Here is a 27,468-nt window from a genome sequence, read left to right on the forward strand (position 1 = left end):
AAGCATTATGTAAACTTTATTATGGGGTTAAACGTACAGAAGCAGCAGGACTTGACTTGCAGGCTCTGCATAAGAAAGTTCTCAAAAGAAAATAGGCCTGATACAGCAAAAATCAGACTTAGAGTACAAATGCACATTCAGTAAGAAAGTAGTCGAACTTACTACAAACTAAAGCGAAACATAATACTTCAGTTTCAACACTTTGAGAAACTGGGGTTCATCTAAATATTCAGATCACAAACAATACAAAAGATTTATCTTTTCCTTAATCCATTTCCATGTGTTATGTAACAGTAATAGATTGGCATTAGAAATATTAGCTGCAGCTACTTGGTCATCAAGCACCAATCACATACACCAACTGTCCCTGTGGACTTCCACTAGCTACCCCATAAATCAGCGGTGTCCGGGGACGCTCCTGCAGAATCTAGCTCTATCCTGTCCCAACACACCAGCCTAAAGTTTCTAGTAATCTGGAAGACCTTGATTAGCTGGTTCAGGTGTATTTAATTCGAGTTGAAGCAGGACGGTGGCCCTGCGGGAGCAGGATCTGTCCTCCTCTTAAAAATAGGAGCTTGGCAATTTTAGTTTACTGTCGTGTACATCCTGAAAAACTTCTACATTTTTAAAACTCAGGAATGTTGCCATATAGCCAAAAAGTAAATCTGGGTTTGAGAATATGTTTTAGATTTATGATGATGTGCTCCTGAAAGCATCTGTGCACAAAGCCTCGAAGGAGAGATTCTGCTCTCTGTCAGCAAGATTTTCAAAAAGCCCGGCTCCTCTGCATAAAACAAAGCTCCCCAAGTGAACTTCTGTTGTTTTATCTGCTACTAGAACACACATTACACACACATCCTACTGTACATGCAGTATTGTGAAAGTGGGGTCTTGGTTTTGTCCTTAGTAGTGGAGCTATATGCAACATTGTAATAACTACACAAACAAAGATAGTGTATACAATTAAATAAATTAGCTTTAAATTAATTGTAGGATAGAAGCTCAAATTTTCCTTTTGTTGCGGACAGTTGGAATTGGGGTCGAGGACTATCAAGTGGACCAATAGGAAGAGCCCAAGGGACTGTCAGTGGTGCAGTTGGAGCTGAAGGCGTGGTTGTGGCATGTGGTGTCACTTTTCTGCAGAAAGATCCGTGATAAGGCAAGAAGTGGGGCAATATGTGAAAGTGCGTGAGGTACTGGTAGTGGCTGTTGTTATAGTATAGTTGAGCTTCCCAAAGACTGAAAATCAAGGCTGAGCCTCCGTGTTGGGCTCCTTGTCGTAAATGTAGCTGCCGACCCCACCAGTGTTTACACCTAGAAATCCAAAAGAGCCAATCAGACTGGGTTGATAACCAATTTAACTAGGACATATACAGTTATCAAGTAATTAAGAAAGCAAAGGATCATAGAACATCAAAAAATGCATGAAAAGTGCTTTATCTTTAATACTAATAAAAAACGACACTATTTTGAAACCAGATTATGGTCAGTAAATGAAGCAATAGCTCCCCCTAGAGTTGAAAATTATCACAGTACCTTTTGGGCCGAAGAGGACAGCATAACACGGCTTATGGCAGTAGGGCTGGCCATCGTGCTATAACACATAAAAACACATTTTAGGACAGATTCACGCCTTCAGTTGATAATTGTATAGGTATCATCACTACCAACTGAATACACTTTCAATGCCTTTTTACTTTTCACTGCACATCAGCTAAAAAATGTATTGTGTACATGCATATACAGTCAGTAAAACATTATTTCATTGGCTTCTATTGGGACACAGGAAAGTTATATAAAGTAATATTCGTTATTGTCATATTGTCAAAGTCATATTGAGATTTCATTTTTACTACGAGTAATTGTACAGCTTTACTCCCAAAGAAAATGTTCAAAAACATCGAAAACAAACAAACTGGGAATTGTAAATTAAGATTTTAATACTTCTTAATGGCCTTTATTTCCAGCAAATGACCCACAGATGGCCTGCGGCTTATTCAAGATTTATAATGTAAAATTGATTCTTGATTAACCTCTTTTACATGGACAGAATTAATAAAAGCAACATGGCATCCATCTATGCACTTGTACTATAAGCAAACTTTATTTTCCTCTCACCTCTGCGTGGCTGCCCGCCGCCAGGGTCTTTCTACATCTTTCACAGCGCAGACACGGGCGATGCCAGTCCTTCCCCAGTGATGTCACCTTCTCAGCTGCCGCAAGAACGTAAAAGAACATGTTATTCTGCTAGCTCCATTACACTTCCATATGCATTCCCTATAATTAAAATCCAAGACACAGTATGAAATGTTATTAGGACAGAGAGAAACATACCAAAATACACCTTCTTGTTGCATCTGGGACACAGGTTTGCTTCCCCAGAGAAGGTGGTGATGCATCCAGCTGAAATGAGAGGTGCATTCACTCTTTGATCCAAATAAACTGTAATATGTCATACGTTATATTGCAAAACATTTAGAACACAATTGTTTGTAGCTAAAGGGAAATGCATATAACCTCTATGTTGCAGATCAGAATAAGTCAGTTGCTGCTGATTCCTACTGTTGTTTGTACCTTTAGATGGCAGCCTTGAAGATGCTGGGACCCATTTCTCCTGAGCTTTGGGTGCGGAGTCCACGGTGCATCCGGGTGGGGAATTGTTGGCGGGATTTTCATACACATATGATCCTGCACCTCCAATGTTCACACCTACATATTGAACAGAGTTTCATGAAAATATCCCACTATCATGCGAAATGTTCATTCGTTAAAATTAGCTAATGCATTAGATATTAACTGACAATCCTATGCTATGGGATTTTTCACCTCATTCATGTACTATGTATAATTAAAAAATGAACAATAGTATATAATCTAACATTAACCTACATTGATGCTTATTGTAAAGTGTTGCCAGTTGCCAGTCTTTCTCCAAACAAAAAGATTCCTAATGCCCAGCAGAGGGCACTCTTTATTTTCAGAATAACAATGTTGCATATGTAACCATTTATTCATTTTTTAGACTCTTTGCCATGGCCTATATGTACCAGAGAGCAAAAATCTAAGTCAAATCAATCATTTCACAACCTAATACACTGTTATAAATGGGCAGAGATCAGAACACAGTTAGTTCCATGGTAATAGACCGTATTCAGAGCAGTGCCATGACAGGTATTAAAGCGAGGCTGTGAAGGATAGCGCTGTAAAAAGCTGTAAAGCTCCTATAGATCACTTATAATTTTCCACAGCTCATGTTGTCTGTTCCATAAAAGTTTCTTGGATAGATATTTTTGCAGTGTTTCATTAGCATAACAATTTAAAAACACATTAAATACCAGTACAACCCAATGAAGAGATGCATGTCTATGTCCCTTACAGCCTCGCTTTCATTCCTGTTAAAAATGGCAAAGATGGCGCTGCTGTGAATAATGTTGATGTCACAGAACTTCGACTTGAAATGCTAATTGTGTACTCACCTTTTGGACCAAAGAGGGCAGCATAGCATGGCTTGTGGCAGTATGGTTTCCCATCATGCTGTGAGGATGTAAAACAGAATAAAAAACGTCTCGGTTACGTATGTAACCCTAGTTCCCTGATAGGGAACGAGACGCTGCGTCAAACGCTGCGGGAACGCCCCTGCGTTGTGCGTCATGAAGCACGTATGGAATCAGCCCAATGGAGAGATGAAACGTCATAGGCGGGTGACGTCATCGACCAGGAAACTATAAAGCACCCCAAAAACACAAGCGCATTAGCTTCTGATAGGCTTGAAGGAAGCGCTAACGGGAGTGCCGGGAGTATGGCGGAGCGACGCAGCGTCTCGTTCCCTATCAGGGAACTAGGGTTACATACGTAACCGAGACGTTCCCTTTCAAGGGAACTTCGAGCTGCGTCAAACGCTGCGGGAACGCGAATACCCACGTCGCCATAGGACCAAATGACCGTCATGTGAGACTAGCGCACAGAGGACGAGAGCACCTGTGCCCCAGGGGTAGAGCTTAAGTCTAGGTCATAGAACTTAATAAAAGTATGCGGTGAAGACCATCCAGCCGCATCACAAACATCACTCAGGGAAACCCCCGACAAAAGAGCTTTAGAAGCAGCCATACTCCTGGTAGAGTGAGCTCGGACAACCAAAGGTGAAGGCTGGCCAGCCGACTCATAAGCAAGTGAGATAGCCTCAACCACCCACTTGCTCATTCTCTGTTTAGACGCCGGACACCCTTTCCTGGGTGGCCCGAAACATACAAAAAGTTGTTCTGATTTCCTCCACAGGGCAGCTCTGTGGACATAAGCGTCTAATGCCCTAACAGGGCAGAGTGAATTAAGTTTCTCCTGGTCCGATGACATAAATGGAGGAGGACAGAAAGCCTGCAGAACCGTAGGTCTAACAATATTAGTAGGAACCTTAGGAACGTAACCTGGTCTAGGATGCAGAAAAGCTTTAACCATGCCAGGTGCAAATTCCAGGCACGAGGGTGAAACCGACAGAGCCTGCAAATCTCCGATTCTTTTTAGTGAAGAGATAGCAAGCAAAAAGATAGTCTTAAAAGTGAGAAACTTCTCGGGAACTTCTTCGATAGGTTCAAAAGGAGCTAGGGAAAGACCTTCTAATACAATGGCCAGATCCCAAGTCGGCACCCTCGTACGAACTGCTGGCCTCAGCCTCAAAGTGCCACGGAGGAAACGAGTTATAAGCGGGTGTCTCCCAAGAGAAACTCCACTGAAAGGGACGTGGTAAGCAGCTAGTGCCGCCACATACACCTTTAGTGTGGAGGGGGATAACCCTGTGGAGAAGCGCTCCTGCAGGAATTCCAGCACTGCACCCACTGGGCAGTTAACTGGGTCCTGCAGGTGTTCTCCACACCAAGAAGTGAAAAGTTTCCACTTCAAGGCATAAAGCTTCCTCGTGGATGGAGCTCTGGAGTTAAGAATGGTCTCAACAACCTCGGTTGAGAGACCGGAGTCTATGAGCTGGGCCCCCTCAGAGGCCAAGCCCACAGTTTCCACAATTCTGGGCGGGGGTGAAGTATCGTGCCCCCCGCCTGGGAGAGTAGATCCCTCCTGACCGGGAGCTCCAAAGGAGAACCGTCCAGGAGAGAAATCAGGTCCGCAAACCATACTCGGGCCGGCCAGAACGGGGCTACTAGTAGTAGACTGACCCCGTCCCGGCGGACCCTCTCCAGAACTCCTGGTAACAGAGCAATCGGGGGAAAGGCGTACAGACGTGACCTCGGCCACGGCTGCACCATAGCATCCAACCCCAGGGGGGCTGGAAGAGTGATGGAGAACCACCGATGACAATGAGTGGTCTCCTTGGAAGCGAATAGGTCCACCTCGGCGCGACCGAAACTCAACCAAAGGAGCTCCACCACCTCGGGGTGGAGTCTCCATTCCCCTGGCCTCGGCCCCTGCCTCGACAGGGAGTCTGCTACCACATTCAAATACCCAGGGAGATACATTGCTCTCAGAGATAGTAGCTTCCCTTGGGACCACAGGAGGATCTGACGGGCCAACTTGTAAAGCCGGCGAGACCGCAGGCCCCCCTGATGATTTATATAAGAGACCACCGACGTGTTGTCTGATTGAACTAACACATGATGGCCTCTCAGGTCTGTTAGGAAGTGTTTCAGAGCCTGAAACACAGCCAACATCTCTAGACAATTTATGTGCCACGAAAGATGATGATCCTGCCACAGACCTTGGGCTGGGCGACCACTCATGACCGCCCCCCACCCTGTGAGGGAAGCATCCGTCGTTAGCGTTATGCGACGACAAAGAGCCCCCAGCACAGGACCTTTGGATAGGAACCAAGTTTCTCTCCACATGACCAGAGCACGAAGGCAGCGCCGCGTGACTTTGAACGTGCGGAGCGGATTTCCCCTCGGGGAGAATCCCTTGGTCCTGAGCCACCACTGTAGCGGTCTCATGTACAACAGGCCGCAAGGTATAACGTTGGACGCTGCTGCCATCAGACCCAACAGTCTCTGAAACTGCTTGACAGTGAGTAGCTGGCCTAGCTTCACTTGTTTCACAGCTGAGAGAATCGAAGCGATGCGGGTCGGAGAGAGTCGCGCCCGCATCGATACCGAATCCCAAACGACACCCAGAAAAGTGGTCTTCTGGGAAGGAGATAATACACTTTTCTTTGCGTTCAGCCTCAACCCCAACTTTCTGATATGAGCGAGGACGACATCTCGATGCCGAACCGCCATCTGCTCGGTCTGAGCTAAAATCAACCAATCGTCGATGTAATTGAGAATACGAATGCCCTGAAGCCTCAGAGGCACTAGTGCTGCATCCATGCATTTCGTGAAAGTGCGGGGAGATAAAGCTAGGCCAAACGGAAGAACCCTGTACTGGTACGCCTCGCCCCCGAAGGCGAACCTCAGGAACTTCCTGTGTTGTGGAAGGATGGACACATGGAAGTATGCGTCCTTCAGATCTATCGTGACAAACCAGTCCTCGGACCTGATTTGAGACACGATCTGCTTGATAGTGAGCATCTTGAATTTTAGCTTCCCTACCGAGCGATTCAATATGCGCAGGTCTAAAATTGGACGCAACCCCCCATCCTTCTTTGGAACGATGAAATATCGGCTGTAATAACCTGACTCCAAACTGGGAGGAGGAACCCGTTCTATAGCCTCTTTTTGAAGGAGCGTTTTCACCTCTTGTTCCAATACCAGAGCCTGCTCGGGGCCCACCACTGTGTGCAGAACCCCTCTGAATTTTGGTGGACGACACCTGAACTGGATAGCATAACCCTTTTCTACTGTCTGCAGGACCCAATGAGATATTTTTGGAAGGCTTTTCCACTCTGCCAGAAATTCTACTAAGGGTACCAGCCTCTCGAGACTGGCCTCTGGTGTAACTTGAGCAGCAGACGCAGCGCCCTGTAACGGCGCACCGGCAGGGAACAACTGGTCTGACCGCTCTGAGACCCTCCTCAGAGGGAGCGAGCGTCCCTCGGGAAAGCGCTCGCTGGGATCGTCTGTGCCCCGGCATAAAGGCGGGGTTGGCAGAACGAGCCCCTGAGGGCACCGAGGAGGAATGGGCACCGTAAAAAGAGGTGAACACCTTTCCGCCTCGGTGGGGACCACCCTCAGCATCCTGAACGGCTTGGCGTCAGGACTTCTTCTTAGCCGAAGCCTTCTTAGCCAATATAACTGTCCTCAGATCAGTTCTACTGGGAGAAGGCTTCGGCTGAGAGTGTCGCGGCTGAGCCCACTGTCCAGCAGGGGGAGCACGAGACGCGACACTCTGCCTCTGCTGCGCTCTATGTGATGAGCTCGAAGACGGCCGGGGCTGCTCCCGCCCAGCAGCCCCAGGGACATGAACTTTAAGGGGAAGAAACTTTTTAAAAGCTGCAGTTTGTTTCTTTTCTTCTTGGAATTTATCGATAACTGAATTCACAGCATCACCAAACAACCCCATGGGAGAAAGAGGAGCATCTAAAAGAAAAGCTTTTTCTCTCTCTTTAATATTAGTCTGATTTAACCACAAATGTCTTTCTGCGGCCACCAGAGCTGCCATAGAACGACCCATTAATTTGGCCGATTCTCTGGTGGCACGCAGGGATAAATCAGCAGCCTGACGCAGTTCGCGAACTACGTCAGTACTGACCTCCTCACTCTCACTCATGTCCCTTAGCAGATCAGCCTGGTATGCCTGCAAGATTGACATAGTATGCAGACATGACGCAGCCTGACCTGCTGCCGAATATGCTTTACCCACCAAAGCCGAAGTGTTTCTTAAAGGCTTGGTGGGTAATGCCGGTGCCTTAAAAGATGATGCTGCTTCGGGGGAGAGATGGCTCGCAAGCGTCTCTTCCACACGAGGCAACGCACCATAACCATGAGCCTTGGCTCCCATAATATTAGCGTATGTTGAAGTCTGGGGACTAAACACTCTATATGACACCGGTTTTCTCCATGATTTCGACACCTCGGTGTGGAGATCATGGAAAAACGGCAGGCACCGGCGTGGAGGCTGCACACGTGACGGCAAAAATCTCTCATCCAACTTTGATTTAGAAACAGACTCCTGTCTAGTCACTGGCCATTCAATATTAAGTTTTTCAACAGCTCTTGTTAACACCTCCATAAGCTCATCACTCTCAGGAGTGTGGGGTGGCGAATCCTCCACATCTCCCTCAACACTAACAACATCAAGTTCCTCAGAACTGGATAGCATTGGTGCCTCAGCCCGAGCGGAAGAAACCGCAGCGCGTGCTTCCGAACCCGGGACTGAGGCACTGGATCTCACAGGTGAAGGGAGAGATAAGGCAGAGCCCGTCTCAAACCCCGCTGTGAGATCCACCTGCGATCCCCACGATAAGCGCCGCCGCTCTGCCTCGGCAGAAGCGGGACCCGAACCGCGGGGAGCGCGCACCGAACCGCTCTCCTCAAAGAGCGACCGGCGGGAGCGGAGCGTCCTTAACGGCAAACGCTCGCAATGCTCACAGTCTGCTCCCTCGAGAGCAAACTGGGCATGCTGAACTCCCAAACAAACAACACAAAGATCATGTGTATCCCCGCTCGTTAAATAACGCGAGCAGGGAGGAACACACTTTCTAAACTGCTGTTCGTCCGCCATAATCTCTCAATATATATATATATAGGGATAAATTGTTTGTGTGGTGCAGGGTATGTAAGACAGACAATATCACACAGGGACAGATTCACATGTAGCGCGACTGAAAGCACAGAAGCTAATGCGCTTGTGTTTTTGGGGTGCTTTATAGTTTCCTGGTCGATGACGTCACCCGCCTATGACGTTTCATCTCTCCATTGGGCTGATTCCATACGTGCTTCATGACGCACAACGCAGGGGCGTTCCCGCAGCGTTTGACGCAGCTCGAAGTTCCCTTGAAAGGGAACAGTCATTCCAGTCTTATATTCCATCAATCAAGACTCTACAAGTGAATGAGTGCGCGTTTGCTGGCTTAAGTTTCTGATTTAACCCGCTGCTTGTACACTATCCTACAGTAAATGTCACAGACGGGGCTTTTCTTGGTGCCCTCTCCCTGATAACACTCACAGCAGTTACTAATCTATGTTGCAGTTCTGTGTCTTTGAGTGTGTCTCGGCGTGTGTATATGGAAGGTTTTGGACAGAACATTCTTCAGTGGTAGTTGCTCCCAGACCCCTTTGGTGAGGGCCATGGCGGGAAAGGGTTGCCATGGGAACCGTCAGACGGCAACTGTGTGACTGTTTCAGCTGCGAGGGTCAGGAGAAAGCAACGGAAAGGGCAGAGAACAGTGGCCATGTGCCAGTAAAGAAGTATGCAAGGGGGGAAAAAATGCGTAATGAGCCCCACATTCCAACAACGACTAGCAGACACCTTCCCGCCTCAATTCCCATGATGGAAAACTTGATGATGTTGTTACACATCAATACTTCTAAAAAAGGAAAAAACAAAACAACAAAAACCCTACAGAGGTAGCCTGGCTCCGCCCTCCTACATACTTCCGCTCAATTTTCATTTTCCTTCAGTACTACGTCTGGGATTGTGCTGTAGACTTTGGTTTTCTCCGGTCAATATTTTACCGGGCCAATCAGCGAACAGAGGGAGTGGCTGAGAACGATGGCGTTGTGCGTTATTTTGAGTTGTAGTTCAGTAATTGCAGCGGAGAAAGATGCGAGCGAAGCCATTCGGTCTGTTGTGGCAACGCTGCCGAATATCAAGAAGTAAAAGCCGGAGCAAGAACAATCTTTGCTTAGTTTTGTTGGTGGCCATGATGTTGTGGCCCTCCTCCCCACGGGGTTCGACATGACATACGTCACGACCAAACGTTAGCGATTGGTTATGGCAGATCCAGAGTGACTCTGGGCAGATCCAATAGTTTTAGACTTCAAAAGAGTACCCGCCTACAAGGAAGTTAACGCTTGTCAAGGGAGCGGTGCCAGACTCTATGTACAAATGAAATGTACGAGAGTCTGGTGGGACCAGGCTACTACAGAGGTGGTTCTGGTGTAGATCAATCAGGACCCTGAAGTAGTAGCCCAACCAGACCACTAGCACAAGCAGAGACTTCACCAACACACCTAAGTTTAGTCTCACATGTGACTTTGGCATAAAGTCTGGTCAACTTTACAGCTTATTCTAGCAAAGATCCTATAGGGGAATCTGAAATGTGTGCTCAAGGAAATATACTTGCTGTTTCAAAAAGATTAAATGCCATCAACCTCATAAACATCAAATCCAGTGACTAGTTCTTCTGTGAAACCGCTAACTTTAGCACATCTTGACCGTTTGGATTCCTGGCAGATTGAAAAATAGCCAAGTTTAGACCCTAAAGATGCTGTTACACTGACAGCGTTTTAACCACTGGAGGTCATCAAGTCTCTGAGTTACTAGTTAGTTTTCCAGCAGGCGCCCTAACTCTGACTGCAGTATCCAACGGCAGATCATGTGAGCTTCACTACCTGCACTCCCATTAGTTAATCACCACATCGAGTCACTCTGCATTGGCAAATGGTGGTCAACTGTCTCTAAGGTTATTATCACTTCAGCTTCACTTTTACTCTGTTTACACCTGGTATTAGATGCGTTTTGATCGACGGGATCACAAGTGGACGATGCTAAATACAGGTGTAAACAGGGTTTAAAACGTTTTGAGCTTGTCCACTTTCGACCACTTCCAAAAGTAGTCGAAAACACATTTTTCCAGACTGCTTTCGTGGTGTAGACGCTCATGAGGGCGAATGTGTTCGAACAGCCACAAAAGACCACCTACTCTCCTCCTACCGAACTAATGCATAAACATTATGGGAAGCGTGCTAGCCAGACAAGATTTAAAATTTGTCAGCTGAAGACCCAAGTTTGGTTTGAAGATGAAAAACGTACCAATAACAATGTTATCTCACCATTTCTGATTTCTAACATGCACTCACAGAGTTCGGCATGATCTTGCTGCTTTCAGAGCAGAAACTAAAGAGGCTGCTCTCCGCTTATTTTGTCCATTAGATCGATAGATCTGAAGAAAACCTGATACATTTACCTGCTCATATACTCTCCCCTTAAGGAAATCAAGACAGAAGTGGATGAAAGTGGACAAAAGAGACAGATTAAAACACCAGGTGTAAATGGGAATGTCTCTGCCTCGTCTACTTGTGATCCAATCAATCAAAACGCATCTTAAATCCAGGTGTAAACAGGGCCTCTGTTGCACACCCCTTGACTCCTGTAAATGGATCTTGCCGTTTTGAGAACATTTTTGTGTGCAATATGCATTAGACGGATAGTGAATAGTCTGTGGGTGTGATGGAATAGTTTCATCAGTTTTGGGCAGTGAATAGTCTGTGGGTGTGATGTCTAAGTCAGATACAACACTTAGTCCACCAGCTCCCATTACAGTTGTCACTGGTCAACTCTCACCGGTCATATAGAGCAGCTCACCAGCCCACACTTTTCCCAGAACCAAGAATCACATCCACCCCCATTCCCATAAACGTGCTTTACCCGTCTTCACAAACCCATCTTCATTCCTGTACCATGTAACAAACAACAGAAACCTCAACATAGCAACATGACCTACATCCAGATTTAGGCTGTTGTTAGCTGTGAGGATGTTAATATGCTTACACAGAGATTACAGAGAGAATTCCTTCTATTTGTGACTCTTCCTGGAGTAAATGCAACACTTCTGTTTCCTACTCTTATCCTTGTGGAATACAGACTCAAGGCAACATGATGACGACAATACCTCTGGCTCTAAAACATCACAGCCCTGTCCTTTGCCCTCTGCTGCCATTACGATCTAGACACGGTCATCACAGTGTGATGTAACAGGATGCTGGAAGGTCTCTGAGAATTGAATTTGGCTCACAGTCATGCACACAGGAACACTCGGGCCGTACAACGCTGGCCAGCAAGTTTTCAACAAATCACTGAAAACGAGCATCATTACGAGACATGATTACAACAGCTTTCCAAAACAAAAAAGAAAAGGAAAATGCTTATTGTATCATGGATTAGACTTTGTGATGGTTTTACTTGCCTTTGTATTTTCATTTTTTTGAAATTGTATCATTGTTGTATACAATTGTATCATATTTAATACCTCTTAAAATGTTTATGTCAAGCTAGCACCCGACACACATAATGCCACGTGACAGGCTTCAGTCCTGGTGTTGGACTCTTCAAATAGAGCACCGATCCTCTGATGGAAACGTGCAGTGCCATAAAGTCAATACTCAGCTGCTGGAGTTTGAGTCTGCCCAACTAGACTGTAGAGAGAGGTAGTGTGAGATCTAGTAGTGAGTCTTACCTCAGCATGGCCTCCGGCTGTCAGCGTCTTACTGCAGCGCTCGCACTTCAGACAGAACTTGTGCCAGTCCTTCCCCAGTGACGACACCTTCTCAGCTGGGAGATGAAAAAGAGAAAAAGATTGATTTTTACACTTTTTGATAAGAAAAGGTGAGTTTGCACATGAAAAACTTGTCCAATACTAGGGTTGGCCAGTGGTTGCCAAGTCAGTGTAATTATTAGAGAATTGCTAGGGTGGTTACTAGGGTATTGAGTCATTGCTATGAGATTTTTCACCTCAGAATTTGAGGTTTAATTAATGTACATAACACTAATGGTTAAAACTTTTGGGTTAGGTGTTTGTTCAAATCCCTAACTCGGAGTAGTAACAATAGTGTAATAGTAACAGTGATGCTTGTCTTCAAATGAGACACATTCACTTGTCTTGAGCAAGGCACCGAACCCCCAATCGCCGCCCCCCCCCCAATGGAACTAGTAAATAAAAGGCCTCTGCACTCAATTGGATAGAACTAGAACCACTCAGAGCAACGGAGCAAGTGACATATGTTGAGAGATAGATTAAAGTTGCTAGATTAAACTTTTTCCGAATCCCGTAGGAAGGACGGCAAAAACATATTTCCCATCGACAAATGCCTTGATCGCGGTTCTCCGTTCCTCTTCTAAAATTAATGCGCTGTCTATATCTTCCATAACACACGCGATAGCGGAATATACACAACTCAATTCTCCAGCGTCAGCCATGAATCCAACCCAAGCGCTCTGATGACGTGGATGGTTACGTTACCGTTGCTCTTGTCACATAGATATGATGTCTATGGTTGCTCATCTGTCCATCATCGTATAAAGCCCGCCCTGACAATTTGATTGGTCCGAACAATTTTTGTTCGTGCATAATAGCTCCTCAACGGATTGAGTCCAGACCGAACTTCCCGACCTAAAAATTTTGTGGGCGGGGTTCAGGCTGGCATCCAGGCTAGCTGAGGGCAGCAAAACGAAACACTGCTGAAAAAAACAGCTCCGTCTGGCGTGTGCAATGATGACGCAGTGAATAGTGACGATTCTCTCTGACCAATCAGCAGTCTGCAGTGTTTTCACGCCACATTTTAGTATCGCCTCAGCTCGCTCAGAACCTCGCCGGAGATGATACGAAAAAAAGTACCGAAAGCAGGTACAGGTACAACTTTTACACAGTGGAAAACCAAACAAAGGAGAGTCGAGTCAAGTCGAGCTGGTACTGTGTAGTGGAAAAGCGCCATCTCAATGCATTCTTCCCCACTATATAGTAGATGAAATACTATGCATCCAATGGACAATTCCCTATCCCATGAGGCCACAGGAGAGGATTTGTGAATGGAAGTGAAGTGAGGCCACTCATAGTTAGACCACATGACAATGACACGATGAATGTCCGGGAAACAGTCATATATAGATCTCACTTTTTAAAATGTTTTAAGTACTCATTTAAAAAGTATCTACTCAGGGAGTATGCAACTTTGAAAGCAGTATATGCGTCATATTGTGAATTTGTGATAATATGTGACCCTGGATGACAAAACCAGTCTTATGGGTCATTATTTTGAAATTGAGATTTATACATCACATGAAAGCTGAACAAATAAGCTTTCCATTGATGTATGGTTTGTTAGGATATGACAATATTTGGCCGATATACAACTATTTGAAAATCTGGAATCTGAGGGTGCAAAAAAATCGAAACATTGAGAAAATCGCCTTTAAAGTTGTCCATTTATGTTCACGATTGTACTGCATTCACTCACAAAAATAAATGTTTTATACATTTACGGTAGGAAATGTACAAAATATCTTCATGGAACATGATCTTTACTTAATATCCTAATGATTTTTGGCATGAAAGAAAAATTGATAATTTTGACCCATACAATGTATTGTTGGCTATTCCCACAAATATACCCGTGCTACTTAAGACTGGTTTTGTGATCCAGGGTCACATATTGTGTTGCTGCTGATAGTGAACCTGCCTGTAACCACACCCTAGAATCTCTTATCATCTAAACGTAGTGTAGAAGGATTTTGAAGCTAGCTTTATGCTGCAAGTTTCCCTTCCACTCAAATATGAATGGCTCCAGCTCCTGATTAGCTATGAATGTGCCATGGAAACTTCCTGTCTGAGAATCCAAAATCCTAAAAGTATGTACAAAAGTATGTTGTGCATTTCCTCAGAAGGTTAAAAGAAAAGAGCCTCTCCCTGTTGTGAAGGAAAAATTGAGCGAGAGTCTCCACACAAGATTATTAATGGTGGATTTGTAGAGTTTTAAGAGCCAGGCTAGCTTTATATTTTGAGGATGAAATGTGTGCAGAAATGTGTTGACGTGCAACACAAGGAAATGCAGTGGTAGGGGGTTATTACAGCCGGACAGCTAAGTGATGACATCTAGTACAGAGACCCACTTCTCCATTTCCCCTCCTGTCCCGTTTCTTCAGGAGGGTCCCGGGAGACTTCCCCAGACCTAATATTACTCTTTCCATTTATATACCTCGCTCTCAAGACAATGCATAACACTGGCCTGCTGGGACAACTCTCTCACTCTGGAGGAAACACCTTCGCTTATCAAAAAGGGGCACAATCGGCTGGAGAGAACAGTTCATTTCCTCCTGTTTTCCTCTCCTTCCTTGCTTTCCCGCCTGGAAAAGCATTGTTTTCATTCAGTCAGTTTTACAGCCCTCGTAGCCCGTCTCTTGGGGGGGTCTAGGTCAGTACAGCAGAGATCAGTTTCATCATCAGAGGAGTTTTTAGACAGCTAAAGTAAAGCAAAAACTCCTACTTCACTGAGATACCCAACTAGATCCACACATGGAGGCAGAGGAACAATTTGAAATGTGTGGGCATGGATCATTAAAAAGTATGACAATCTCCAGGACATCTAGATGTTCGCAACAGCAACCCCTTTGTTTAGTGGTAAATCGAAGTTCAAAATACATGACCAGCGATATACTGTTATCGATCGTCTCATGCCACCCACACAGCTGAGAGCGACCGTTAGATGAATATGTAAATATGTGCTGCATGCTTTCCTCTCGGTAACAAAATAAACACCAAAATTGAGAAAACATCAAGCTTTTCTTTAAAAACCATAAGAAAAGCATCCGATCATTGGAATGTGGATATGTTTGCACGAGCTCTGTAATTCAGCACTCAAGTAAAGTCATGTTTATATAAATATAGCACTTTATACAGTAATTGCTTAACATCAAGCAGCTTTACCATATTAAACATGAAAAACACTGTCAGTGTCTCGTTTCATCAGAAGTACAACTTCATTTCCTACTATAAAGGATCTCCTCTAGTGTGTTCATGTTTTCACTCACGGAGATTTGATCGTATTCGACTCGTGAAGTGGAAAAGATTTCCATGTGAAAGAAGGTGGAGCATCAGAGCCACACCTACCCATTATGTAATCGCCACAAACCAATGGTAGAACAAAGGTGTTTACCAGCCGAAGCAAACTTTTCTGGAAAGTTCACTTTGGTAAGCTGTTTTGAACTCCAAACGAAGTACATTTTGGATTGATTTTGTTCAAAATGATGTCACATCAGTTTGTTCTTTGATTTCGCTTGAAGTATATCGGGGCCTTAAGCGAATAACTTCACCGTGAGTATATCAATGCCTTTACTGGCCCGAGTCAAATTAGTCCACCCTCAAGTTCTGGTCTGCAGGTCCCCGCTTGAGTCTGCAGGACTTTTTTACATTTTATTTTACGTCTGATAAACATTATAAATTTGATTGCCTAGAAAAGTGTTAGCACAACTCTCCTTACCCGGACACGTGATTCAAGGAATCCTTCATGCACATTGATATATCTAACTAACATAGTGGTTTCATGCAGAAATATAACATGTACGAAACTATTTTTAAAAAATTGTTATGTACTATAGATGTAATCCTATAAATTAATTCTAAGCTCACATTGGAGAGACATAGAGGCCCAGACAGTATAAATCACTGGTTTACAGCAGAAGGCTAATCCAAGATAAATGTAATTTCACAGTCAATGGCCCAACCGGATATAAATAGAGAGAACGTCTCCACAGGGAAGAAGCCAAAGCCAGTGAGTACTATACAACGATAAGTGTGTGTACATGGTGGTTGACGAAGTGCAGATGAACAGAGCTGCCATTAAAAGGGCTTCTGTTGTTGTACAAGTGTGAGGTGGCTGGGAAGCCGTTTCAGTTATTGGTGTTGTTTTGCGTGGGCGGAGGGAATAGCTAATCGCACATCAAGCTGAATAGACCCCTGGACGACCTCCAGTCACAGTCCAACACATCCTTTTACTACGACCAAAATCAGTGTCTTGGGTGGTATATTTACAAGCAGCTTTGTCCGCAGAAAAAAATTGCAAGCCTGGTTTCTGCTTTCCAATAGAAACGGGCTATAGCGATATCCTAACAGCACTGTCATCTCGTACGTCCCTGAGGGGAAACATTCGACCGGAGAGACACGGGAGACCAGAGAGTGTTTCATTAGAGAGTCAGGTTACCTTGGATGCGAGGCGTAGATGCATGAGAGCCGTAATGGACGGTTGTGTAAGATTATATGAGAGGCTGTGATACCTCCCAATGACCAGCTCTAATGAGCACAAGCAGAGGTTAAGAGTGCAATATGTGCACTGATATGCAGCGTAGTGCTTTGTTTTGAATTGCAGAGGTAATCTCTTTAGTCCTGCCGGTGCTGTCTGTAGAGGTATCATCTCCTGTCAGCCATGGGTTGTGTGTTTTCCCTCAGTTTGCTCCCACAATCAAATCAGATGAGAACACTTCTAACGCCAAGGATCGGGTCAACTGATCCGTGAGCAACACAGAGGTTCGTTTAATATGTTCTGGCTGGGGCGCAAAGGGACTTCACACGAATGAGCTTGTGCCATCTCAGCAGGTTTGGATGTGGGCTAATGGAACTACACTATGCAGTCAGCAATCATTTCAAAAGCAAATCAGTCACGACACACAACTCTCTCAAACCAACGAGAGTCATATGAGATTTAATGAAGTCAACAATACAGAGCAAGATTTATGAACCTAATGTCGGATAAATAAGTTTCTCTGTAAACATGTCATGCTCAATATCTTGGGGTTCTTCCAGAATAGAAGAGGCTCTCAAAAAGTCCTACAGTGCCAGAAAACTCAAGCCGTGAGAGAGATGCATCAACATCAGTCTCCATTTAATCACTCTTATTAAGTTTGTCTAGGCACAACACATGCCTCTATTACTCAAGAACATAGGGACACCGTGTTCGTAGTTATTAGCGTTTCTCTTTAGCCAGCATGGCTGATCATTTTTGAAACTGATGTGATTGACCATTCTCTCCAGCCCCTTGCTAATTCAGACAAGCTTTACAGAACATCTCTTTTGTAAGACAGCTGTAAAATGAACTGAAGAAATGCCACTTTTATCCTCTCTGGGTACTAGTGTGAGCACCTGTCTCGCTTTGTGTTGTACCGCACAGCATTTTCACCCCTTGTACCGCACGTCGCATATTGAGAAAATGTCCCGCATTTTCATCAGTCTATTGGTTTTTGAATATCATATTAAGAAAATGTGCATGCGATCTTTTGCCTTTTTAAGAAAGCATTTTATTTATTATTTTTGCTGCGTAGTTTTTCTCCTATATTTAACAGCGCTTCGTCAGAAGTACAAATACAACAGACGTTTTTAAAATCCAGTCCAATGGTTGAAAGGACAGGAGTAAACACGGTCACTAGTGGGTTGTGACGGCTGTCAATCAAAATGTGGAGCGGTGATTCCCTGTCAGAAAACAAATGGATAATTCTGTAAATTTAATTTTAAATTTAACAGAATTTATCAACTTGTTTCCTGCTGTGGTTGTTTTAATTCACAATCTTTGTAAAAAATATGAAAGTTTTTGGCGTGATATATTCTTAATATATAAAACTGTAAATGTTCTAATTTCATGTTGGTTTATATTTTATTTGTTCATTATTTATTTTGTTGGATTTTAGTTGGACTTGGTCAGAACTGTTTCAAAAATAGTGATCTGCATAGTGCCCGATGCCTTTGGGCGCAGTGATGTTACATGTCATGTTAAAATAAAGATGTTATGTTACATTGTGATGTAATGGTGTTTTCTGGAACAAAGAATTTTTATCAGCTAAAAGGTAGAATATACAAATGTTTTTATTAAGTTAGATAAACATTATATAACAGTTTCAGGTTATGTTTAATGTTGGTAACATAACATGTCCCACATTGCCCCACACAAACTTATAATCGTCCCACATTTGGTTTGTTTGATGGTGGTCACCCTACTGGGTACCTTCTGTCTCTATTATAAGCTGGCTACAATGTTTTAACATATTTTTGGATAATTTCCATAAAGACTATCCAAACTTTCAAAAAATCCATAGACTAACATTTGAAAATAAAAGCTTTTCTATGAAAATGAAGGACAACAAAAGTTGTTAAGGTAGAATTAGTCAATAAAACTAAGGCCTTTATTATTGATAAGGCAGATGAAGCAATGACAGGATGTAATAGGAGAGCAGAAGGGAACGGACCACATGCCAGGACTTGAACTCGGATGCCCAAACGCTAGAAGTCAGAGAGCTACCCACAAGGCTATGGCTTCAGTAAGTCGTTTTAAGGAGGGATTCAGCGAAGGGTCAGTTAGGTGGGTTTAAGCTACAAGGTTGTGGTCAAAAACAGAAGGTTTATCCACCTGAGTGGGCATGGACATTTTTAACTTGCATGGTTTAGCCGCTATCAGTTATTCTAGCTGTACAAAAACAGTTTGTTATGTTTCTTGATATTGAAAACTTATATTATTTGAATTTATTATCGAAAATAAAAACCACACTGATTTCTAGAGCTAATAGTTTACTCCAATTTGTTATTCTTTTAGATTAAAGATTATGAAGACAAAGATTTTCTTTAGAATATTGTGCATAATGTGCAAGGAGAGAATGATAAGGAAGGTCTGTTATACTGAAACTGCCGGAGATGTAATCACAAATAAACAGCTATAGGCCTCAACAACATTTACACAGCTGAACACCCTACGGGCTCCACAGCAGGAATGCTCTCTAAAACCTACTCCATTATCCTCAGCAGACACTTTCTGTATGTTAAAAATGGATTTTTATAGACCAGAAAAAGCAAAACTATATATCTAAAAAAAGAATATGAACATACAAGTTAATGGGTGGCACTGGCTTGACATTAATTGTACTTGGTTTTAAGAACCAGCCATGCAAGTCCCTAACTGATTTAGGACTCAAACGATTGGCAAAATGGCATGGGTTATATATCTTTCTACTCACTGTGTTCATACACATGGAAATCAATTTGAAAGGCAAGGACAGATTTGCTTCCACTTCAGCAGCCAATAATGTGGACCCATCTGTTTAGAGAGAGCACTACAATGAACTCCCTGACTGTATCCTCTCATACTGCAAAAGCAACATGATGCGCACCATCTGGGTCCAACATGGCGCTTTACTTCAAGTCACTGATTACAGCCTGACCTGCTAGCCTTGCACCTGAGGGCCTTCAGGCCATAGGCAAACCAAGATAAAACCGTGCTCAAATGTACACAAAATCATTACATGCACTTCCTAGCTCCATTAACCAGGGAGATGATTGCTGTGGTTAGTTCCCATGATCCTCAGCTTTTTCAGACTATAAATAGCACACATGCTCCTCGCTCAAATCATGTTTTGTAGCTCTGTTAATGACCCTACTCTTCTGTGGTGGCGAACAGTGCCTTTCTGTGAGACCCTGCCCGTAACCATCAACTCCTGAATGGCAGTTCCTTCTCCAAACAAATCCCAACAGGCATCTGATTGCAAGCTTGGTTTTCCAATTTACAGTAGCTTGTGAATTTCCTAACTGGAGTGCGGAAAGGCTGGGAGTGGTTTAGGCCCATGCTGCACAGATGTGGCCTGGCTGACGCAAGGCACGGCAAGATGTCTGTCTCTTCAGTCCAGCACAGTTTCCTCTTGATATAAATTAAGCAACCTCAAGATTTTCAGTTGTCTGGCCTGAATGAGAGCTGCATGTACTGTATGCTCTGGGCTGCTACTGTGGTGCCCACGGCTGTCAGTGCAAATCAATGCATCACTCAGTTTCCCTACAGCCAATATAAAAACACTACTGATCCACACATTTCAATGGTTGTGTGGATATCATGAAACCTATTATTAACATACCAGGATCAGGGTGTATTCCAAAATCGAAAGTAAGAAATTGCTGCTTAAACTAGTCACTTAGTAGCTTTTCATTTTGTTTATATGTCTATGTGGTGTTCTTAATATGCTTTGAGACGAACCATGTGCAATTTCATAAGTCGACAGCATTGCTGAGTATTTTCTCCTTAAAACTACAGTCTCAAAAACAAGGTTTGAAATCGCTGGCGTTTCTGACGTCACAAACTACCTTATAACAAATAACGTCAAAGTGTGATCGTCAACGAGTGGATCTCTGAGCTGAGTGAGTGAGTGGAGGCGGGGCTCATCTGCATATTCATATAACTGCATTTACTAAATGCGGCAAGGGTGTAGAATTACATTCAAGCTATTTTTAGGCATGAAGAATTTGTTTTCAAGGAAAAAACGTTTAAATATGTAATTTTGGCAAACATATGAGTTTTAAGGGATACAATTATAGACTACAGAGGGATCTTTTGCATTGTAATTTTTTCATGACACTTAAGCCCATTTCTCAGTTCAGTTCTCATTAATGCAACAGTATTCATTACCATAATATGAAAAATATTTATATAATATTTTAATATACATGGCTGCCTTTTCTGTGCTGACTTGTAATTCATGCTGATTTAAATAGTCAAATTACTGTATTTACAGTGTTTTTTTACTATCTAAATCTAAATCCGCACTGGGAAATAATAGGAAATGCTGAAAAAAAAGAATGTCGGGGTAATGCTAATTGTCAAAAAATAGAGCCCAGAAGTCACAATACAAAAAAAAAAAACAATGGTCCTAAAATAAGCATCATTTTAATTATGCTACAAATAATTTAGTTTTTTTGCCTTTTGATTTTGGGGTGAAAAATCAAAATTTTGACACAAAATTTATTTTTGTGAGATTCGCCCAGTTATAATTCAGATTTTTTTATTTCAATAAATTCTGATAATGCATGCATGTGCTAATTTATGAACAATCTAGAGGGGAAAAAATACAAGCAACAGCATTAAATTTCCCTTTATGTGTCTCAACGTAGAGCAGATTTATCGAGACAAATTATGGGCCTTCGGGTAGGTCGAATCAGAATAATGTGAGTTTAAAGACTAGTCCTATAAAACACAAGTATAATTACATGATGGCTTAGGTCTTTCTTCTTGCTAACCTTGCAACAAAAGCAAAAAAACATCTTGTAACTATGGTCGAGGTTCATGCCAGCCAGGAATCCTGACAGATGAGGAGAATGGCCCCCAATTATGACTCACAAGATTACGCAATGCCTCTAAAAAGTGGGGTAGCCATCTACACACAGGGTTTTATGATGGACACAGCCAGTAAATGTGCATGACACAGTAAGTGGACAGAGAAAGAAAAAATAGATAAAAAGGAATAATGAGGGTTAAACAACTTTCCATTCAACCAACAGGAGGACAATGAGTTCTGTCTGTCTCTAAACTAAAACCAAAGGATGACATGATGGAGATGCCGTCTCACATTTTGATGTGACAGGCATCTAAGAAAGAAAGCATTCTTAAAGGGATAGTTCACCCAAAAATGTAAATTCTGTCAGAACTTATTACTCACCCTCATGTTGTTCAACCCCGCAAGACCTTCGTTCCTCTTCAGAACTCAAATTAAGATATTTTTGATGAAATCTGAGAGCTGGATCACTCCTCCATAGGCTTCTAAGGGATTGAAACTTGTTCCCCAAAAAGTTATTAAAGACATCGTTAAAATAGTCCAAGTGACTACAGTGGCTCAATCTTAAGTTTATCAAGCGACGAGAATACTTTTTGTGCGCAAAAACACACAAAAATAACAACTTTATTTCAACTATTGATTTCCGTCTCTGTGGGCCTCGAGTGAGTTCACTAGTGTAACAGTGCAGCGCTTCTGTGTTGTACGTCACACGCATCACACACATGACCAGCGTCATTAGTGTGATAGCGTAGAGCTACGTCACACGTAGGCTCACTATTGGCCGACGCTGGTCATGTGTGTGATGCGTGTGACGTACAACACAGAAGCGCTGCGCTGTTACACTAGTGAACTCACTCGAGGCCCACAGAGACGGAAATCAATAGTTGAAAAAGTTGTCTTTAATAACTTTTCGGGGAACTTTTCAATCCCTTAGAAGCCTATGGAGGAGTGATCCAGCTCTCAGATTTAATCAAAAATATCTTAATTCGTGTTCTGAAGATGAGGGAGAGTAATTACTGACAGAATTTTCATTTTTGGGTGAACTATCCCTTTAACATCTATTCAAGAATGAGTGCAGACTTTCAAAGGAGAAAAATGAGAAAGATGTTGCAGGAATTACATACAGAGCTGCATTTGTTTTTATAGGCATAATTGCTTCTAAAGGTGTGTTGAGTAATGTGTGTGTACAGATCTGGAAATGGGTATAATGCAGATAATACAGATTTAAACAGACTTAAATTCAAATGTTCCACCCATTTTGATTGAAGAAAAGTATGAAAAATGGGAAAGCACTGATTCCATGCGAAAAACAAAGCTTTTACGCTTGCTCTTATGCAAGTAAAACCCACAGCATCTGCTAACAGCTGTCCAATAAATGAATAAAAGGTTCAACTGAAAAGTTTCCACTCAATACAGTGGCTTACCATTTAGGTTTGAAACAGGATATAGTCAGGAAGGAATTTACAGGAACACATGCACTGACTCCCACAAACTCAATTTGGAAATACCATCTGGCGCAGCTGCGTTTGCAAAAAAAAAAACAGAATTTGGTAATACTGATCTTTTTAAATTATTTATTAATTTTCACTCTCACATTTTATATTGAATATAAACTATGATAAATAAATAAATAAAACAATTGATTATTATTAAATAATAATACATGTTTTTATTTCGTAAACTGTTTTCCGCTCGTTCTATGTCTAGACTGTGGATTTGGATGCGGTCTTCATCTTCACCCTCAAATATTCCACTCGGTGACATTTTCATATTCAGACTGAAAGGACCAGAAGTGGAGGACCGCACCCTTGCTCTTCCACAGCTGGATGGAATGTGTCTTGGCTTCAACGTGAGTCTAATAAAAGCACAGTCACCCGCATCTCAAACAGCTCCCTCGTGACGTAAACCGAGGTCTTGGGTGAAACCCTGCTTTGTCCTTTCTTCTGCACTATGGCATCATGAAACACTAGCACTGTCTGTGACGTCAGCAACATGTGCAACAACACAGCTCCAATTCCTCACTTATAGTAAAAAAAAAAATCTAAATGAAGCAAATATTGCATCAAACCCAGCCATAATGCCTTAAAAACCTGTGTCTCAAAGGCTTCACCCAAAAATGAAAATTCTGCCATCATTTACTCGCCATCATGTCGTTCCAAACTCGTAAGACTTTCGTTCATGTTCAGAACACAAATGAAGATCTTTTTGATGAAATCTGAGAGCTTTCTGTCCCTCCGTTGACAGCTACGCAACTACCACTTTAACGCTTCAAAAAGTTCACAAAGAGATCGTAAAAGTAATCCATATGAATTGAGTGGTTTAGTCCAAATTTTTAAAATATTTAATTTAGGCATTTATTCACATATAAACATGGACCAGCGAACATAAACAGAAGCTCAACCGTACGTTCTTGATGGTCAAGGAAGTTTGTATGTGAATAAAAGCCTAAATTCAATCCGTTCATCGTTTAAAGTGATCACGTCTCTTCAGAAAATTTATACTAAACCGCTCAATTCATATGGATTAGTTTTACGATCTCTTTGTGAACTTTTTGAAGAGTCGAAGTGTAGATGCATAGCTGTCAACGGAGGGACAGAAAGCTCTCAGATTTCATCAAAAAGATCTTAATTTATGTTCTGGAGATGAACGAAAGTCTTACGGGTTTGGAATGACATTTTTGGGTGAACTTATGGAGCTAGAATTGTGTCTTTATTACATGCGAGAAAATAAATGATCTGAGAGAAAAAAAAAAGTTGGAGAGAAAAAGTTATCACACTGATAGCAAAAAAAGCATTTCATGAGAGAAAAACGAATATTTGAGAGAAAAAGTTTTCATACCAATAACACACAACTCGATTGGTAGCTGGCTGAGCAAGTTCAGCATCACTGAAGATTAAACATAAAAAAATAGCACTCATATTCATGAATGAGTGTGTATTATATTATTAGCTTGCTAATCGCTATGAATCGCTTGGAGCTCATGAATATGAGTGCTATTTTTTTATGTTTAATCTTCAGTGATGCTGAACTTGCTCAGCCAGCTACCAATCGAGTTGTGCGTGTCATCATCTTACCCAAACATTGGAGCGTCCGTGCTCAACTAAGGCAGAGGCGGCATCTAGCTAGGTGAACCGAACAATGGTGCAATTTTTCAGTTCGACTACCAAGACAAGACGATGCTCACCCGACTGGCCAACAGGAACGTGGCTCCGCCCATGACAATTTGTACAGCGAAAGCAAAATCCTGACACTAGAGCAAGAAATTGCATAGAGAGCAAAGAAAAGCGTTTTGAGGGAAACACTTTTTCTTTTGGAGAAAATGTTTTCACACTGATAGCAAAAAATTTATATTTTAGATTTTTTTTCAAAGTATTTTGAGAGATTTTTTTTCTCAGAAATAATTTAAAAAAATTCAAATTTATACATTTTTATGTTCTATGAGAAAATACTTTCTCTCAAAACTTTTTTTCAGTCTCAAATATTATTATTTTTTGCTATTGGTATGAAAACTTTTTCTCTCAAATAATCTTTTTTCTCTCATTAAATGCTTTTTTGCTATCAGTGTGATAACTTTTTGTTATCAAACTCTCAAACTTTTTTTTTTTCTCCCTAAGATCATTTATTTTCTCGCATGTAATAAAGACACAATTCTAGCTCCATAGTACTAACCCTTTAAACAAAATAGTTCATTTTTGTATTTGACCTGTCATGTTTATCATTTTGGATATTGCTGGGTCTAAGGTTGATGGGAATATCAATGCATTTTGTAGATGTCCAATGTGAAATCTTGATCCTGAAGCTAAAACCAGCCTTTAAAAAGAGAAATCTCTGCCCACCCACTAAACACACAGCCATGGAAAGAGCTGCACATGCTTTTATATAACAGCACCTCGCTCACACCATCGATTCAAAACAACCCGACAGCTTTATTGGTCGTGTGTTATGACTTTTCGGTTGACCCACAGATTAATATAACGTAAATAAGAGCTGAATAATCATCTCAGTTTAGAGCACACAGGCACTGATGCACTGATTAATAACCTTATAAATATGAGAACAGGCTATTCAACCGTTTAATGGATTGAGATGTATATATATATATTGAGCAGGCATCAATGTTGACTAGAAAGTGTGTATAAATGAAGAGAAGAGGCAAGTCATTCACACATCTTTCAGCTCCCCAAACTTCCACACAAAGAGCCACGTGATGAATTCTTAAAGAAAACATTTAAGTCTATAAAAGCAATGTACAGCAACTTTCAAGCTTTCATTTTAGTGTTTATAAAAATAGCCCATCATCTGGTCAAGAGAGTGGAACATAAAGTTTATGTCAAAAAAAGATGATTGTAACAACTGCAGACAGGACTTAGACACAACTGTTTATTATTAGTGTTACAGAAGTGGGCAATAAATTGTATGAATATAAACTGGCTGCTATTGCACTCAGTGGCCTGAAAGTAAAAAGCTGACATTCAAAGTTTACTTTTACATATTTAATTTTACGTATGGTACTTTCCACAGATACAGTACAAAATAGGGCCAGAAAAGGCAAAGCTTAAAAATTATGCGTTCATTTCTTAACAAATGGTCCGGGTAAGGATGAGAATAGCCTTCAAAAAATTCTGATCATCAACCAGAAAAACTAATTTGAATATGCAACACTGCATGTCTAAATACAGTTTAAATCCATGATTTGTCAGATTTTGCAATTTTCTACAACAATTTAAAGTTAAATGTATACAACTAATTCATGAATAAATGTAATATATAAATAAATATGCACATTTTAAATTCTTAAAACTCTTAACTGAATTTCAGTTTAATAAATGACATGATTTTAATTGTTAGATCAAGACGTCTGAAGTGGAACAGGCCAAGTGTCAGTGAGGAGGATACAGACATTTGATTTATTTAAAAGTAGTTACTTTTCATACAGAGTTTAATTTTGTGTGACAATTATTAATAAAGTAATGTTTATTTGTTTTCCTCACATCTGAAAAGCATATAATTTCTCGCTGTAATGCTTTGCAAAAGTCATGGGAAACACGGCATTCATGGAAGGAGCCGCATCTCCTCGTCATCAAGTTCAAGATTGTGTTAATTTTGTAGAGTTATGAAAGCGGTAAGTAAGCCACTAGAAAGTATAACTAGTTTCCTAATTGCGAGTGATTTATGCGATGTATCACAAACCCTCAGCAGTTTCAATCGGTTTTATCAACACCTGTGTAAACAAATAATCGCTTTCCTTGATTATAAGCTAACTTACGGCGTGGATGTCATTCATCATACCAAAACATAACGGTGAATGAGTTTTAAAAAGAGGTACAGAATAAACCAGAAACATAACTCAAACTTACCAAAATACACAGTCTTTTCGCATTTAGGGCACTTTGAAGCCATGGTGAATTCAAACTGGATTCTCTCACAAGGTTTGTCTTGCACGCGCTCAATCCGACCAATGGCTGAGAGCTGGAGCGCATCTCTTATTATCCTACTGAAAGCACCGCGCTGTATTTGCATAGCCCCGCCCTCTCACGCAGGTCTCCTTTCAGAGCTTCATTCTGACAGCTTCTCTCATTGGTCAGGAAACCCGTCAGTCACAATGTGGGCGGGGCCGTGTGGTTCAGCAGCGCTGCTGGCAGGGGCTTCAGTCTGCTTACTTACTGCCACTGGCTCTTCCTTTTTACATCCTTCATCGGGAATGTGAAAGCCATCCAACAATAGCTCCTTTCACTTCTCATGAATAGGGATTCTTCAGCACTTGCCAGACCGTTACTAGTGGAAATCAGTGGGAGAATGATATTG

At 42.1% G+C, this 27,468-nt stretch overlaps 1 protein-coding gene across 2 annotated transcripts; it reads right to left on the reverse strand.

Moving 5' to 3' along the window:
* Positions 1-27,117, reverse strand: crip2 (cysteine-rich protein 2). Of its 2 annotated transcripts, none has more exons than XM_077240087.1 (8): positions 27,021-27,117; positions 12,275-12,369; positions 3,477-3,534; positions 2,575-2,709; positions 2,335-2,403; positions 2,119-2,213; positions 1,537-1,594; positions 1-1,314 (listed from the first exon to the last, which is right to left on the reverse strand). In XM_077240087.1, the coding sequence occupies exons 1-8, from the start codon at positions 27,061-27,063 to the stop codon at positions 1,247-1,249; spliced, it is 621 nt and encodes a 206-aa protein (XP_077096202.1). In that variant the 5' UTR covers positions 27,064-27,117; the 3' UTR covers positions 1-1,246. The 2 variants fall into 2 exon arrangements, with proteins under 2 accessions (XP_077096202.1, XP_077096203.1); XM_077240088.1 differs by having other exon boundaries at positions 1,193-1,314; positions 1,477-1,594; positions 27,021-27,116.
* Between the last annotated feature and the right edge of the window lie 351 nt (positions 27,118-27,468).

The sequence above is a fragment of the Siphateles boraxobius genome, unplaced genomic scaffold (genome assembly GCF_051911475.1).
Source record: "Siphateles boraxobius isolate OS27281-9 unplaced genomic scaffold, OSU_SipBor_1 22, whole genome shotgun sequence".
NCBI lineage: Eukaryota > Metazoa > Chordata > Actinopteri > Cypriniformes > Leuciscidae > Siphateles > Siphateles boraxobius.

What these genes read in the sequence shown, in the direction of transcription:
- crip2 (XM_077240087.1), bottom strand. Translation starts at nt 27,063, where the DNA reads ATGGCTTCAAAGTGCCCTAAATGCGAAAAGACTGTGTATTTTG. An exon ending in CGAAAAGACTGTGTATTTTG is followed by an intron (nt 12,370 to 27,020) that starts GTAAGTTTGAGT and finishes TTCATCTCCCAG; the next exon opens with CTGAGAAGGTGTCGTCACTG. An exon ending in CAACAAGAAGGTGTATTTTG is followed by an intron (nt 2,214 to 2,334) that starts GTATGTTTCTCT and finishes TTCTTGCGGCAG; the next exon opens with CTGAGAAGGTGACATCACTG.